The 16,831-nt window shown below is 45.5% G+C and overlaps 1 protein-coding gene across 1 annotated transcript in view; it reads right to left on the minus strand.

Annotated features, from left to right (window-relative positions):
* Positions 1 to 16,831, minus strand: part of Prkch (protein kinase C eta) — a 206,002-nt gene that overhangs the window by 7,701 nt on the left and 181,470 nt on the right. The window contains exons 11-12 of the mRNA XM_038336439.1: positions 16,147 to 16,285; positions 15,363 to 15,551 (exon numbers count right to left, since the gene is read on the minus strand). Coding sequence (XP_038192367.1) covers positions 15,363 to 15,551; positions 16,147 to 16,285 — 328 coding nt within the window. The remainder of the gene's footprint in view (positions 1 to 15,362; positions 15,552 to 16,146; positions 16,286 to 16,831) is intronic.

Raw genomic sequence — 16,831 nt, forward strand, 5'->3', positions numbered from 1 at the left:
ACCATGGCCACGCCAGTTCCTGACTAAGCATATGAATCTCTGGAGAACCTCTCTGCTTATTGTTTAGTTTAATAAGGGTGTAAATCTGAGTGATTGACAAGCTCAGTTTTGTACCTGAGATATCAAGCACCACACAGAGATGACTAACCACGTCTGTATGGGGTGCAGGCTGGGGTGAGCGCTCTCAGCCATGTGTGAGGACAAAGGGAAGAAGCTGGAAGGTGGGCGAGACTGATGAAAGAATAGGAGAGAGAAGGGAGGGTGAGTGGACAGAGCTAAGACCGTCTCATTCGATCTGCATTGTGGGATCTAAAATAACACCAGTTATCATCTAAAAAGCAGGAAATGACACAGGACATGAAGGTCAGGTGTGTATATGGAGGACCTCCAACCCTTGAGCTGTCACTCCTTCGGAGGAATGGCCTGAGGACCAGGGGTGGGCGTGAGATCCCCAGGTGGCCGTACATACTGCCACACATGAGCCTGGTGTCACTTGCCAGCTTTCATGGCTTCTGGCCATGAAACAGAGAAAGAAGAAAGCTCTACCTTGGCATGGTGACTCATGCCTCTACTTCACGGCATTCGGGAGGACTGGGCAAGTTTGAGGCTAGCCTGGGCTACTGAATACCAGTAAGACTCATTCTGAGATAAGGGGGATCCAAGGTGACAGGAGACAGGGACTAGACTTGAAGAAGCCAGAAAGGGTTGACTACTAAGACAGGAACCATTGTAAAGAGGAGGCAATGGGGTGGGCCCTAACGGATTTCTGTGGGGAGTGGATTACAGTCCCTACACTACTATTCTCTCTAGACATGCAGAACTGGAGAGTTAAGAGAATCTTTCCTACCAGTCTTGGGCCTGATGTGGGCCATGGCGCACATTCTACCAGAGGCAGAGCTGGAGGCTGGAGGGACTTACCATCCTGGAGAACACCCTGGCCCCAATGCTGTGAATGGACGCCCACATGCTTTATCAGAAAACACCCCCCAATTTGTCCTTGTCGCTAATGGACTCAAATGTTAACTCCAGTAAGTTAACAGTCCCTGTCTAAGGTCGTTCTTAAAAGAGACCTTCCCTCCACTGGCCTTCACACTGACAATGGTCCCAATGGAAAAGTTCGCTAAGAAGGCGAAGCATGTGGCTGCAGGAGATACTGAGCATATTTACCAAAGGAAGAAGGTGGTTCGTAGGGCCAACAGAAGCACTTCGTAAACCACAGAGTGAGTGAGGGGCCTAGGGGAGCTGGGTCCATCCCAAATGTAAATCTCACTGTGGAGGGAGGGCAGAAGAGAGAGGCACAGGTGCGGGGGTGGGTGGGGGGGAGGAGAGGGTGGTCTCAGTCTCATCCTGCATTCCCCGAGGAAAGTGGAGAGATGGGGAAGCTCCAGGACACAGAATCTAGGGGAGAAGGCAGCCTCAGAGTGAGGTGTACTGGGTGGTGCTGGCCAGGTTTGTTAAAGCTTCTCTCAAGAGAATGTCTGCAGAGCAGGAAGGATACATGGGGTGGACTGCAGAGGGCCACTGGCTGGACTTGCCTGTTCCTGACCTGCATGCGTACGTCAGCTGCAGCCTGTGTAGCTGAGCCACGCTGAATGCCTATTAACGTCTCTGGAACTCAGATGGCTCAGATGTAAAATGGGGATCTCTCTATGCTTTGTGTGTTACAATAAGCACGTGACAATATCTGCATGAAGTGCCTGGAACAAAGCTGTCCTCAAGGGATGCCAGATGGGAGTCTAGTCTCAAACTCTCTGGAGCTCCGTCTTCTTCTACCCCAAGCCTCCAAGAGAAGAGACTAAAGACCCAGGCCGGCCTTGACTTGAGGCTTGTCTGGCCTGTCTGTTATTCCCTTTGCAGCCAGGGAAGAGAACAAAACCCTTTCTGCTCTCACAGTCCCAGACCTCGATTGTGGAGTGATGGGAGTGTTCTTTGAAAAACAAGTTTGACAGCAAATCTGTTCTGAGTCAATTTTAAAACAAGAACTCAGGGCCTCGTGTGCAATTTCTTCCACAGCACCCACACGAAGGAGATTCCTGTGAAGGTCAACAGGTGCCAATGGAACTTCCTGTCAAAGTGGTGTCCGGTGCAGGACTGATCACATCTGGTAGGCTGAATACCTTTTTGGAGGTGTTAGTGCAGAGCTGTTCTAGGTGACACAGTTTAAACTAGCCCTGTGTAATGATGAATGCTGAGACAATTGGATCCAAATGTGCTTTGGAATCCATTAAAACATAAAGCAGTGGCAATAATTATTTATCCTATTTCAAAATGCCTGATTTCTCTTTTAGAAACTTAAATATATTGTGTTTATTTAATGTGACTTATAAAATACAGTTTATGAACAAGTGTTAGACTGCTCCATTGTCTACATTTACCTCATATCCATACACAAAATAAGCATTTATAGTCAATGGCTAATGAGTCCCCTTCTTGCTTTGTAATTAATCCATACGATATAACTAGTTGAATGAAAATAAGCAGAATGGACATTGTAACCGAACGCCACCTGTAGAGGATGAATTGATACCTTCCTAACAAACAACACAAGTAAAAGCTCAGCCATGGGCCGGGCGATGGTGGCGCACGCCTTTAATCCCAGCACTCGGGAGGCAGAGGCAGGCAGATCTCTGTGAGTTCGAGACCAGCCTGGTCTACAAGAGCTAGTTCCAGGACAGGCTCTAAAAAAGCTGCAGAGAAACCCTGTCTCGAAAAACCAAAAAAAAAAAAAAAAAAAAAAAAAAAGCTCAGCCATTGTAAAAATTGCAGCTCCTTATAGTTCTGAATGTTTCACTGAGAAGTTCTAAACATGATCCCACAAACGAAGAACTGTGAAAAACATCTGATCCAAATGTCCAGCAAATACCTTCATCTGTGAGCAAGACAGCACCAGAACAGAATACTATGTGTGGACAAAATGCCTGATTTCTTAGGAAGAGGGCTAGTTACATAAACCGAGCAATTAGACAATAGCATTTACTCCCAGGAGTCAGAAAACACTGTATGTTCTAGTTAATAGTTGGATTTGGCTGTTGGGCAAACAGAATGACCTTCTCCATTCATTCCATTTCAGGACCTTAAACAAAAGGCAGACAGATCTGGCAGCTATTGCTGCCAAGCAAGAAGAGAAGGCAATCAAGCTGTAAGACTCCCCTATCAGTATTCTGGGGAGCCACTCTGAAACAGGAGGAAGGCATTTCATGGCTCTAAAGAGAGATCTAGGAGAGGAAGACAGAGGAAGGACACAGGATGGTAAAACAGGCCTGCCATGATGGCCAACCTCATTATGGGCACACGGCCTGAAGGCCACCCGGAGAGACTGACAGAATGTGCCCCATGGAAGCACGCTGCAGGCCCCTACCTTCTGCTTCTGGTCCTAAAAGAGCCTGACCCAGTTGGGAAGTACAGCTGCCAACTCTGTCCTTTCACAACCCTTCCCGGTGGCGAAGCTGGGGACACACATCTCAGGATGATCGGTGCCAAGAACACGGTCTACCTCAGAGCCGTGGTCACAGAGGAACAAGGCTGCGAGTGTGAGTTAGAGAATGAGGCAGCACGAAAGAGGAGAGACATTAAGGTGACCTGGTGCTGATGTCCCTTTTCCACAGGGGGACGCAGAGTCAGATGGTGACACTTGAGATGAAGTTGACGATAATCCCTAGAGGTGTGGCCGGATGGAGAGGCCACAAAATGGATTTTTGGAATATCTCTGGGGAAGGCAGCTGCAATGTTTAAAGAATAGGCTCTCACATCGCATGGCGCTGCTGTAGGATCCTGGGTGAGCCATGCGAGAGTCACTCTGGATGCTCACGTTGGACCTGCATGGGACTTACTGGCAAGGCTAGCAATCCACATAGATATGGCAAAGAACAACCCTGTCGGTGTCCATACTTGCTTAGCAAAGAGCAGTCGTAGGTGTGGAGAGCACTGAGAAAAGGAAGTGGAGTATTTTTAACTGTCATTGTTCAGTGAGTAGCAGCCATTTTTACATGAACATGCTACCATTTTTTCATTGCACCCAGCAGTGAGTTAAATGCTTCCCATTCATAGCTCACAACCCTAGAGCAACCATGCTAATTATCCCTATCTTATGTATTGCCAGTCTAAGGGAAAGGCCCATCCATAATCTATCCAAGGCCATGTGGTTTGGAAGTGGTAGAGCTGGGATTCGTACCTGTGACACCAGAAGCCTTTGCTATGTGTCACTATGTTTCACTTCTTCTGGAGGCCACCAAATGCCTCCCTTGGATTCTGGACCAGAGAGGACTGTGGAAAAGACTTAGATTGATAGGAACCGTGGCCCAACCCTTAGAACTTTGCCCGGATGAAAACTGTGCTTGGTATAGATGCTCTCTGAGCCCACATGACATTCTCTCTTCCTGCCACCAGTGAAGTCACTGAGATGTGTACCCCAAGTAAGAGGGTGGCGTGAGAATGGGAAGCAAAGCCATTGCTTCTCTAAGAGACTGAAGCATCTTTCAGTTTGACCACCTGATTTTATTACAAGCAACTAAAGGTTGATTGATGTGTTAGAGATGATAATGGGACACATCCATGTTTCCAAAGGTCTGAAGGCTGTTGGCCAGACAGGCAGCTTGGATGGGAGAAGTAAGCTCAGGCAGATGGAAGAGGGACCATATCACAAGGAAAGGCAAAAGAAGTTCTTAGAAAAGATCCCCCCTTGTCTCTCCTTCCTTCATTTCTCTTCTCTTTTCCTGTCTCCCTTCTCAGTGCCATCAAGTGATGGAACAGGGCTTTCGCTGGAGATGTCTGACAGAGTAACGCTCTGTCTTTATATTTATATTTGCAGTCCTGGGTGCACAGCGAGGCTTGCGTCCCATGGTCTGAGTCAGTATCAGAGTCGACAATTTCACCTTTCTCTCTTCTCACGTTCGCCTTGACGTCCTAGAAGAAAAGAGCTGGCACTTGGAAGATGACTGCATTTCCTTAGCTATAAACGCTGCTTGTTCTCTGTGTGGGATGGACTTTATTGTATTTTTTAAAAAAGAAAAAAGAAAAGAAGCTGCTACAGCCTAATCCCCTGACCTAGCAGCTGAAGAAGGGGGCGCTTGGCATTAATGCCCCACCTGGCAGGTTCTAACTGACCGACCTTCCAAGATATTCTGTGAGCTCTCCCCAGAGGCACAGTGCATTCTGCCTCTTATCAAAATCCAGTACAATCAGTGCCTGGCATTCTTCCTGTCTGCCCAATAGGGCAGAATGCTGGCTGTGTCTCCCAGCCTGTGGCTGGGACTCGGCAGCCTCTGCCTGTGCACACACTAATCCCTTGTAGGCGCTACCTGCCTGTCCTGTGTATTGTAAACATAAGCTTTTCCTGAATCCCAAGCCATCTTGGGAACCTCCTTCAGGCCATGTGTCTGTGTTGGTTGGGACGGATAAAGGTCGGAGGTGTCTCAGAGATGGAACCCTGGCATCATGTACTTGGGCTTATGTTTTTTATCTCAGTTGACCAACATTTCCCTAACCAGGTTGAAGCAAGGTGGCCAATGAGGCAGGCTCCACTCTTCTCCAGTGACTTCCTTTTACTATTATTAGAATTTTTTCATATACTATATTTGGATCATATTCTTCCCTTCCTCCAGCTCATCCCAGTTTCCCCCATCTCCCTACACACTCAACTTCACATTCTTCCTCTTTGAAGTGTGCAAGAAAAAGGAATGCATTCTCCCTGACACTGGTACCCCACTTGCCCAAGCTACATGAATGTTTCTGTTTGTGTACCACCCTCAAGAGTTGCTACTGTAGGGGCTGGAGAGATGGCTCAGCGGTTAGGAGCACTGGCTGCTAGAGGTCCTGAGGTCAATTCCCAGCAACCACATGGTGGCTCACAGCCATCTATAATAGAATCTGATGCCCACTTCTGGCCTGCCAGTATACATGCAGAACACTCATATATAATATATAAGTTAAAAATTATATACATATATATGTATATATATTGCTACTGTAACTTGATAAGCCATATTTTGTCAATATCCATGGGAGGCCTGCCCTTCTCTGAGTAGAAACAGAGGCAGGGTAAATGGAAGGAGCAGAGGGAAGGTGGAGGGAGGGACTGGGAGGAGATGAAGGAGATGAAACTGTGGTCAGAATGTAAAATAAATATTTTTTTAAGAAAGAATGGCTACTGTAAAGAAGGGTGTGCTTGGGAAGACTTTTCGGAGGACACGTTATTGAATGCCCATGTTTCCTTCCATGGAAACTCTGGTCAGTACGCTCCTCTTGTATATATTCCTTGCCAGCTACCAAAGATCTAATTTTTTGCAGTGGATAGTTGTGGTTTTAGACACCAAAGATAATACATATGCAGGACCACGAATCAAGAATCTTGCTTCTGTTTAGAATTTTCCTAACTTAGAAAGTGGTTCTGATGCACAGAAGCTGTCCTCAATCTCGTGTCCCAGAACCTTTGAGAGCTTTATATTCCTATTTGGGGAGCTGGAGGTGGAGATTAAAGAGACCTGTGGCGTCAAAGGTCCAGTTGAAAACAGAGGAAAAAGAAGAGAGGAAGTCCTTCGCAACTTCCTGAGAATAAAATGCAGCAGCCCCAGCTCTCAGGAAATGAGCATTCTGTGAAGTGGAAGGAATTTGAAAACAAAACAAAACAAAACAAAACTTTGCAGTCTCTGGGAAGATGTGCACTCTTCTGTGGCCTGCCTTGTTATCCTTGATGGGAGTCAATGGGTTGCTTCTAGGAGGTGTCAGTCCTATCAGAAGCTTCCACGAGAGGCTACGGACATATCATTTCCTTCTCCCTTCTTCCTCCAGCCCTGAAGTAGAGCTTGTCTGGCTGCATGCTAACTACCTCTCTCTCTTCTGACAGCCAGTTTTGGGGCGTTCTGTGTAACAGTATTTGAAGATGCAGCTCTGGGGTCTGGAAGTGGAGCCCTGCAAGCCTTTGTTCCCGCCTTCCCTTCTTCTCTGCTGGCTGACCCTTTTCTGTCACCTTGCTTGAGCCGTCCAACCTCCAACAAGAGAGGTGGTGGGAAAGGGAGAAGGTAACGAATTGTCTCTGCTCCCCATTCAGCTGCCTGGCCACGGATAGAGCCTGGTTCATGGTAGGGAAGGATCCCAGAATTCACTGTGGGTCCCCTCTTTGTGACAGAGGCCAGCAGGGATTCTGCACACAATGCACGGCTGATGAAATCTGATCATTTCAATGACAGCCAAACCCACACATGTACAGCCTCTGTAATTTCTGTAAAGCTTGGGAACAAAAGCACTTACAGCCTCCTGCTGATGCCGAGATTACAATGCCTCCAGAACTGCCAGAGGTGACTCAGGAGAAGGGAGAAGTTCCTTTCAGCGCTTGGCTAGCACCTGTGTGAGCTCAGCAGCAGGGCGCTGACTTCATCTGAGTTACCACGAGGCCAGGTGATCTCTCACAGGCCCTGACTCAGCATCTCTGAGCTGGGCATCCCCTCTCTAAGTTCTGGGGCTCCTTGAGGACATCCTCAAGCCTTCCTTTCTGGAGGTAGATGAGCAAAGCTCAGGTGAACCCCCAAAGCTCAATGCAAACTATGTATTGTGTGTGTGTGTGTGTCGTAATTATCAACATTTTGGTACAATTCAGAGTAATCTTAGGGAACATGGTAATGTGGTGACCACAGACGACAGTATTTTTTTTTTAAAGCAAGGACAACCTTAAGCAACAACAACAGACCTTTAAGGCCAGCAATCTAGAAAGCCTGTATCTACTTTTTATACAAACATGTGTCATTGAACATCTGTTAACTTGGAGGTTAACGCCAGTTTTTAGTAATCTAGTCACTGAGCGAGAGGGTGGGATGGGATGTTTGCAGCATAGCACGCATGTGTGTTTAACATCTACATTTTCAATTTATTACATTTATGTAATTATGTGTATGCATGCACATGCGTGTACCAGGGTGGCACATGTAGAGAGCAAAGGGAAATTTGTGAAACTTGGTTCTCTCCTTCCACCATGTAGGTCCTGGGGACCAAACTCAGGTCATCAGACATGGAGGTAAGTGTCTTTTACTGGCTAAGCCATCTGTTTTAGTTGGGGTTTCTATTGCTGTGAAGAGACACCATGACCATGGCAACTCTTACAAAGGAAAACATTTAATTGGGGCTGGCTTACAGTTTCAGAGGTTTAGTCCATTGTCATCATGATGGGACATGGTAACCTACAGGCAGACATGGTGCTGGAGCTGACAGCCTACATCTTGATCCAAAGGCAACAGGAAGTGAACTGAGACACTGGGTGGTATCTTGAGCACAGGAGACCACAAAGCCCACCCCCAGAGTGACACACTTCCTCCAACAAGGCCATACCTACTTCAACAAGGCTAATTATCTCCTAATAGTGCCATTCACTATGCGCTTATAGGGGCCAATTACATTCAAGCTACCACACAATCTCACAGGCTCAACGGATACAGTTAAAACAAAGCAAACCAACAACAAAAAGGACAAAGAAGCCAAAGAGGAAACAGTCTTTCCACTGGTTATTTTCATTGGTTATTTTTACTGCAGGGAATCAGTAGCTATTTTTTATTTACTCAAATAGATTTTCTGGCTAAAATCTGTATCTTCTATTTCTCTAATCCTATGCTCCATGAGAGATGTTCCTACACGGAAGTCCATTTTTCTAGCCCCATAGCTGTCTAAAACTTTTGGACAGCCAAACATGGGTGTTTCAAATGTCCACCATCTTGAGGGTGGCCAAGGTCAGGAGGGGTAAACAAGGCAATGATGAGAAGAAAAAGTGCAGGAATTGATGTTGAATTACAAGTCAGAAGAGGCTGAAACCTGTCCTGCCAACCATTCACTCTCATTGGGGCAATGAGCAAGGGCTGTCCCTTCTCCACCTGAAGGCGGGAGAGTCAATGACTCTACTATACTGATGAATCACCGGCCTTTAATAATTCTGTGGTAGCTACACAAAAGAGAGCTGTGAAGTTTCCACAGGTGGTGATTGATAATCATGCCTTCCATTTCTCAAAGAGGGAATTCAAGTAGCCTTTGGTTTTTAAGTAAAACAACACCATGCGCAACATTTAGTGGAAACTCATTCTAGGAACAGTCCTGACCATACCTCTGAAAAAAAAAAATCACAAGGAAATCTCAAGAAGCCACAAGAAGATGACCCACAATAGAAAAGGAGATGTTCTAAAGAGACACTCTTGTCTTTCCATCTGACTATTTGTACCCCAAAGAAATGGGAATTACTCCAGTAATGGCATACTGGCAGAAGAAAAAGGCACCAGGCAGAGGGGGAGCGTGTCTTCTGGAAGGAGATTTCACATAGTTGTAACAACTGGTCAGACCACCTTACAGGATGCAGCTGGAGCTCATACAATGATGGATAGTAGTGGGTGGGACTACACCTTGAGCTGGGACTGTTTAGACTTGGATGTTCTTGACTGCTTAATCTTTAAACTCACTTCAGGACCCTAAAGACAAATTTGGGGGAATCCACTTGATTACTTTGTCTATTTTCCCAATGTGTCCACAATGGGGAAAAAAAGACTTTAGGGTCCTTTGACTCTTTCCTGGGAGAAAAGTTGCATCTAGAATCCATGGAAGAGCTTTTGTGGCACTCACATCGTTTTCTGTAGATTTACAAGATTAAACCATTTTCCTTTATTCTTTCACAGACTGAAGATAGTTCTGTCCACTCGCAGCGCTTGTGGAAGACTCCCATTTACATTTCTATCACAGAAAATTTCAGACATATAATGAGAAGGGGACAGTGGAATGCCCTTGATCTACCCAGCACTCAGACTTGACTGTTGTGTACCCAGCTTTTCTTCAGTTTTTTCCCCTCCAATTCTGGATTGTTTGGAGAAGAACCATCTCATGTGCAGATAGACACTCTGCTGGTTCATCCACTCTTCACCCTACCACAGCCTGGGTGATCTTTTAGATAGACGACATCACGTGATCATGCACACTTGTCTGAAATGTTTCATACTTGCCTTGCCATTTCAAAGGCCACACACATTTCTGGGCGCACCATGTCCCCTTGTTGTTTCTGCAGCCCTGTCTTCTGCATTCCTCGCTGCCTTGCTCTTTCCATCCCTGGTGGCCTCACTCAGGGTGGCGAACCACTCAGTATTTTTTTTTGTTTGTTTGTTTTTGTTTTTGTTCTTTAGTGGGGCTGACCACACTGGGAGTTTGACCATGCTCCAATGAGTATATGAGCAACACAAATTGGACTTGGTATTTTTTCTTTTCTTTGGGGGAAGTCACAAGGTGTGGGGGTGGACCTGGGAAGTGAATGTGATCAGGGTGTATTATGTGAAAATCCCAAATAATCAGACATCCAGGCTACGAATCACTTCCTCAAAGGGACTTTTTTTTTCCCCTCGGGACCTTTATAAACTTCAAACCTGACCCATTTCTCTTTAGTCTAAAAGTCTCCTCAAGATGTCCTTCTTTATCTGACCAGAAGAGTGTCGCTATGCGGGCATACTTTCACGGCACTGGGGACTTCTTAATATTAAATTCTAAGTATTTAGTTACTGTACAAATGCTTGTCTCAAACCTCTTTTTCCTCTCTACTACAACTAGACTGTAAATTCTATTTTAAGGTGGGGAGCACAAGATGTTTGTTCAGAGGCCAAACATACTGACTATACCCATGCATGCACACACACATTCCCAGATATCCATAATATGCACATCCAAATACACACATCACACACATGCATGCACACTTACATACATACCACATTCACACACACACTCACACCCCTACTTGACATATATATTACAAATTTGGCTCTTTGAACCCTACCTATGTGTCTTTGGTTCAGACTGAATGGTCTTAGACAAACAAAAACTCAATTCTCTTAGAAAGAAAAATCATCTAGCATAGCCTCATGTGTGATTAAGAACTTAATAATTTTGATGATGTTTCTTAGAGTGCTCAGGAATGGAAGGAGGATAGTGACACCTTAAGTACAGTGTGGAATTGTTACTCATAATTGAACAATATTAATAACTTGCTTTATGCTCTATGTGCCACTTTGAAAACGCTTCCATGCATGTTGTCTCACTCAAAATGAATGCTGTAGCTGCTCATCCATCACCAGTGCCTCACAGACATGACTGAAAAACAGTCACAGAAGCAGAACAGGACTCAAGACTCCAAGGCTAGAATGTGCCTTTCCCCCCACCATTCTGATATGTGACCTCCTTCAGCCTCAGTTAGTCTCACTGTTTGTCGACAGACGAGGGATTTAGACAAACTCGCTCTTAAGGATTTCCATCCCCTGAGCCTGTGTTTATGTTTCCAAGATTACAGAATTTTATGGAATTAAAAGCAAAGAGGACTAGTAACGATTCAAACATTAGCACTCATAATGTGCCTCCTGCTTTTGACCATACAAGACAACATCCAATAGCTCTGATCATTTAGCACTAGGGACTGTTCAAGCCACCATGCCCTCGGATGCCATGGGTCTCAAGGTTTCATCAGTCAGGAAAACAGAGCTCCATCTGGCATTGCACAACCAAATAAAACTTGCTCTGTCTTAAAACTGCTCTGCCTTACCTAACTGCTAACACAGGTTCATCCCTACACCCCATGTTACTGGACGAGGACCATGCATGCCCATCTCGCCAGCACTTCCCAGCGGGCAGCAGCCTTGAGGGGGCTCACGCTGTACAGCTTGTTATTTCAGCAGACATGCCGCAGCTTCTGACACTTATGCAGTCTGAAGTCATCCTTCCCTGGCTTCCCACTGTGTCTTCTTCAGCGCCTTGAGTTCCACCCCATCCCCCATATCCTACAGTTCTCGACTCCTCTCTGGCTCAACATCTACTCCCGAAGTTTAGACAGATAATTTTTAACCATCTATACTGAGCCCCAGAGCTAAGTGATCAACTGATACATAAACTCCGCTCTCTAAATGTCCCCCTGAACCCATCAAAGCCTGTGTACCCTGTGTAACTCAGTGTTCTACTGCTCTTTACACGGCACCCTCTGCTCCAATGGCGTAGAACTAGCAACCACAGTTCTTGGAACAATCTCGCTGCTTCCTGCCCGAGGCTTTGCACACCTTTCCCCTCCCTACACACCCTTCTCTCCCTGTCCACGCAAGGGAACTCCATTTGTTCCACCCAGTTTAAATAGAATTTTCTCTGTCTTGTTCCTATGTCACCTTCCTCTTATTGGAGAGGGAATGTTCTCAAAAGATGATTCTCCTGGATAACGTGAAGTGTTCACTGCCAGCCCCTTAACTCCTCCTTGACTGTGGGTCACAGGAGGAGGCCAGGACCTGCCGTCTCCACATTCCGAGCACTTTGCACAAGGCATGCCCAAGATTTACCCGACACGTTTCCTGAATTGAACTGAACACAGATTTTGATCACCCAACAGAGCAGCTTTTCTCTTCGGGGTGTTCAATGCTCTCCTCAGTAGACTGATTGCCATTTCTGATAGTACGGCATTGTTCTTCGGCGATTTTCATAGTTACTTTTCCATTTCAGTGCTCCAGCTCTCTGTAAAATCGAGCCCCGTGTTCTCAATTGCAGAATTTAGGTTCCTCAGTTTTAGGCAGGGAGACAAAAATATAGAAAATTGCCCCAGAAATTCTCCCGGTGACTTTTTTTTACGTCAGTTTTTGTCTGACAACTTTCAGGTGTTTTTACAGTGACTTTGAGGTCAGATTCTTTGAAGGCATGAATAGGAGTATTGCTTGCTGCGTGCCTGGGAGGTTTTCATATAGTACTGAATTTAACCCTTGCAGGAGCCCTAGGGGTGGGTTCCATTTCCCTGGCGGACTGGACCCTCAAGGCCACTTTACCACCGTCAGCCTGGATCCCTGTTCCTTACTATGGAGATGACGCCCAAGGTGGGAAGAGGCATGGTCTAAGGTACTCTCTGTGGCCAACGGAGAAAGAAAAGGCAAAGAGAGGGAGTAACGGGATTCATAGTCCTTCTGCAAGGAGAGGGGACACCCACCCCAGTCTGCACCTCTGAAGCTAATGGGGGCACTGGAGGCTGTTTTTCCTGTCAGAACAATGAGTCTGTAAAAGCGTCCCTGATGACAAAGGCTAGTTATGGAAAATACTTAACTTGTGTACTTTTATTGAGTTTTTCTTTTTAAGGAGAAACAGTCTTAATAATTTCACGTGACTCTTAGCCTCTCTCGGTACCACTCTAGGGTCCAGAAAGTTTGGCTATAAACACTGGTGGTGTGCGGCCTCCGATTTAGCTGAAGAAACAATTTCAAGAGGACCCCAGGTACAAGAATAAGATTGGGGACTTCAAAAAAAGGTGAGGGAAACAATTCAGAGAAGTAGACTCAAGAGTCACCTAGTGAAAAAGTAAGCGCATCTCCAAATGCTTCTTAGACCTGCGACATTTATTCCCTGCCCTCAGTGGGAGCATAGTGGCCTTTATAGCTTGAACCTACCATTATTTTGCATTACAGGTCTTTCTTTTATTAAACAATAAAAAAGTCAAAGCAGCTGCAGTAATCAGACATGACCCAGGCTCCATGAAAAGCCATTACTAAGACGATGATGGCTGCTGTAGGCCGCAGAGCCCAGAATGCCTTGAGAGTCACAAGGAACGAGATTCTGGGTCATAGCCCAACAGACTTTGCTCGGCAGCATGACAAGGCAGTGTCACCACAGCCTCTTATCAAGGCTAGCTGTGGCCAACCAAGGTGAGTCCATCTCCTTCCGCGAAGTTAAGAAAGTTCATGGCATGAGTCTGCAGAGATAAGCCTTTATCCCTGGCCTTTCCCTCCTCCTCTCTCACTCTAAAATGTCTAACTATTTGAATAAATTGTTCTTATAAAAATCAAGCTAGACTAGAGACATTTGACAGAACCCTGAATTACTTCATTTTTTACTCCTGTACAGAATTAGTGCTTTCTCAGTTTGGGGAGGGGACTATTGGCTTCTGAGCTCCTATAATCATATTATAAGGATTGGCACACACTGGCAATATTCACCAGAGAAGGGTTTCTGTAAACCTTCCACTTTGAGTGATGCACAAAATTCTCAGGGGCAATCACATCTTCAGTCCCAGCATGCAGGGACCTGCACAGTTATTCTCAAAACAGCAATGATTGTAAATCTGGAGCATCTTGAAGGGGATAAGGCTTTCATATGGCAGCTAAAATTTACCAAACTTGTTTTTTGTTTCAAACCCCAAAAAAGAGTATCTAACATCACAAAAGTAAATGAACTAAATATAAGTTGATAACATTCATGGGATAAAAGACCATAGCTATCCCATAAACAATATTCAACAGAGGATTTTTGCCCTAATTTTCACTGAAGTGTATATTTTAAATATTTATTTATTTATTATGTGTACAATATTCTGTCTGAGTGTATGCCTGAAGGCCAGAAGAGGACACCAGGCCTCATTACAGATGGTTGTGAGCCACCATGTGGTTGCTGGGAATTGAACTCAGGACCTTTGGAAGAGCAAGCAGTGCTCTTAACCACTGAGTCATCTCTCCAGCCCTGAAGTGTATATTTTAAAATTAACTTTTATATCTCTCTGCAAGTAGTAAGTGACAATATAAGTTTTGAACTCAGCTAATGTGGTTATACTGCTTTATTTTCAATCTAAGGGCATCAAATACATGTTCTTCCTATTTATTTATTTGTTTGTTTGTTTATTGTTTTTCAAGGCAGGGTTTCTCTGTAATTTTAGTGCCTGTCTTGGAACTAGCTCTGTAGACCAGGCTGGCCTCAGACTCAAAGAGATCCACCTGTCTCTGCCTCGGTGCTGGGATTAAAGGCATGTACCACCACCACCCAACTCCATATTCTTTCCTACTTCAAAGTAAGGCATGGGCATAGGAGCTTGATGTATTAACAACAAAAGAAAACTTTCTCACAATGGCACCTTATCATATTAGACCAGAAACCTGAGCTTGGTATTGGTCTTGCGTAAAAAGCTGACACGGTGGCCCAAAGCTCTAGGGAGGTTTTGAAGAAACACCCCACTTCTCTTTCAGCTCTGAGAGGAAGTCTCCTCTGTCCTGGTCCTTGGACATTGCCAGCAGAATCACAGCTGACTGGGACTGACTCACTTGGCTCTGGTGTGGCCTGACTACATGAAGCAGGTGTCTCATTTCACTTAGACTCAACCATAAGTGCTAGAAAGAAACACTTGACTTTTGGCAATGACCCCCTATTGCCCGTTGATACTGAAGTTGTCCCAGAATTAGTGGCGTAGAAGGAAAACAGCCAGAGAGAAACTCATGATTCTCCAGACTGAAACACAATATTTTTAATGGGTGGTGGCAATGTCCTAACAGAAGATATTTAGAAAAGACATAAGAGGCCCATGAGGCCAGCTCATTTGTAACAGGCTGGAAACTGGTTGGGTAAGTCAGACTTACAGATTTGAGGATCCCCGTGGCATCTTCGTGGAGCCAGGTAGGGTAGACAACTTCATCATTTAGGATGGCCTCGAAAAGGTCGTCTTCGTTCTCCGCCTCAAAGGGTGCGTGTCCGCATAGCATCTCATAGAGCAGCACACCCATGGCCCACCAGTCCACTGCAGGTCCATAGAGCATCTCCTGCAGGATCTGTGCAAAGGGGACGGTGTGAGAGGTGCCTCGTGCATGTGCTTAACAAAGGTGGTCTCCATGACTAGGGATTAGGAGATGATAGCAAAACGAAAAAGCAAGTCTCTTGTGCTGGAGTGTATGTTTCATTCATTGCTAGAGAGCAAGAGCTTAGACGCCTTCTCTTCTAAGTGGTCCAGAATGTATGACTTGCTAGACAATGACAGATACCTATTCAAAACAGGAATGGCTTGGAAGTATCTAATGTGGAGGGGGAAAGGACACTAGGTTCATTTATCTGTAGGGAAGAGACACAACTCCTTTCCTTTAGATTTGCTACAGGGACTAGAATTGAATCACTGGGTAGAAATTAAAGAGCAGAATAAATATCCATGAAAGAGTCAATCAAAAAATTCATAATATTTTAAAACCTTTATTTAGACTAATGTGGATGTTTTCAATGACCGCTCATTTAATGAGCTGTGTGTGAGAGCCCAGAGGTGTTAGCTTCCTTACTCCCCGTGATGCTGCAGCATATAATAGCAGCTGGTTGTATTTCCAGTCAAGGCTAAGCAGAGCTCAGAATTCAAAAGACACACTAGGCAGGTGCACTCACCTCTGGAGCAATATAGTCGGGTGTGCCACAGAAGGTGGCTGTGGTGACTCCATTGCAAATCCCCTCCTTGCACATCCCAAAGTCGGCCAGCTTACAGTGACCTTCGTGGTCCAATAGCACATTGTCCAGTTTCAAGTCCCTGAAAGACATCAAGAACAGCATGTAATAGGCAGCCAGACCACAGCGGCTACGTGAGCTTTCTGGATATCCTAAGACATTGCTGAACAAACTTCTTTGTGTTTTGGGGATTTAAAAAGAAAATGTACACCAGCTCTCAGAACATGCCACAGAGAAGAGGAGTCTGCACAAATGGGCTAACCACATAGGTACTGAGGGCAGAATGTGACATTCTAGGCTTGCCAGGTACTTAGTAACCCTAAGAAATCCACCTGCCAGCACTCCATCTTCCAGGTCAGGGCCCATTTCTGCTCATCAGTGTTCACTCAGCGATCATTAGTGGAACGGTCACTTTTTCTCTGTGTAGCTTTGGTACCTGTCCTGGAACTCACTCTTGCTACATAGTTACTACTCCGAAGACAAATTTGGTACCTGTCCTGGAACTCACTCTTGCTACATAGTTACTACTCCGAAGACAAGCAGCAGCCTAGTTAGCGGCTAACAGGTACCCCGCAGAAAGGGAAGAAATCAGTGGCCACTGGAATGTCTAGGGGAAGGCTGACACCTT

Source organism: Arvicola amphibius, chromosome 7, assembly GCF_903992535.2.
Source record: "Arvicola amphibius chromosome 7, mArvAmp1.2, whole genome shotgun sequence".
NCBI lineage: Eukaryota > Metazoa > Chordata > Mammalia > Rodentia > Cricetidae > Arvicola > Arvicola amphibius.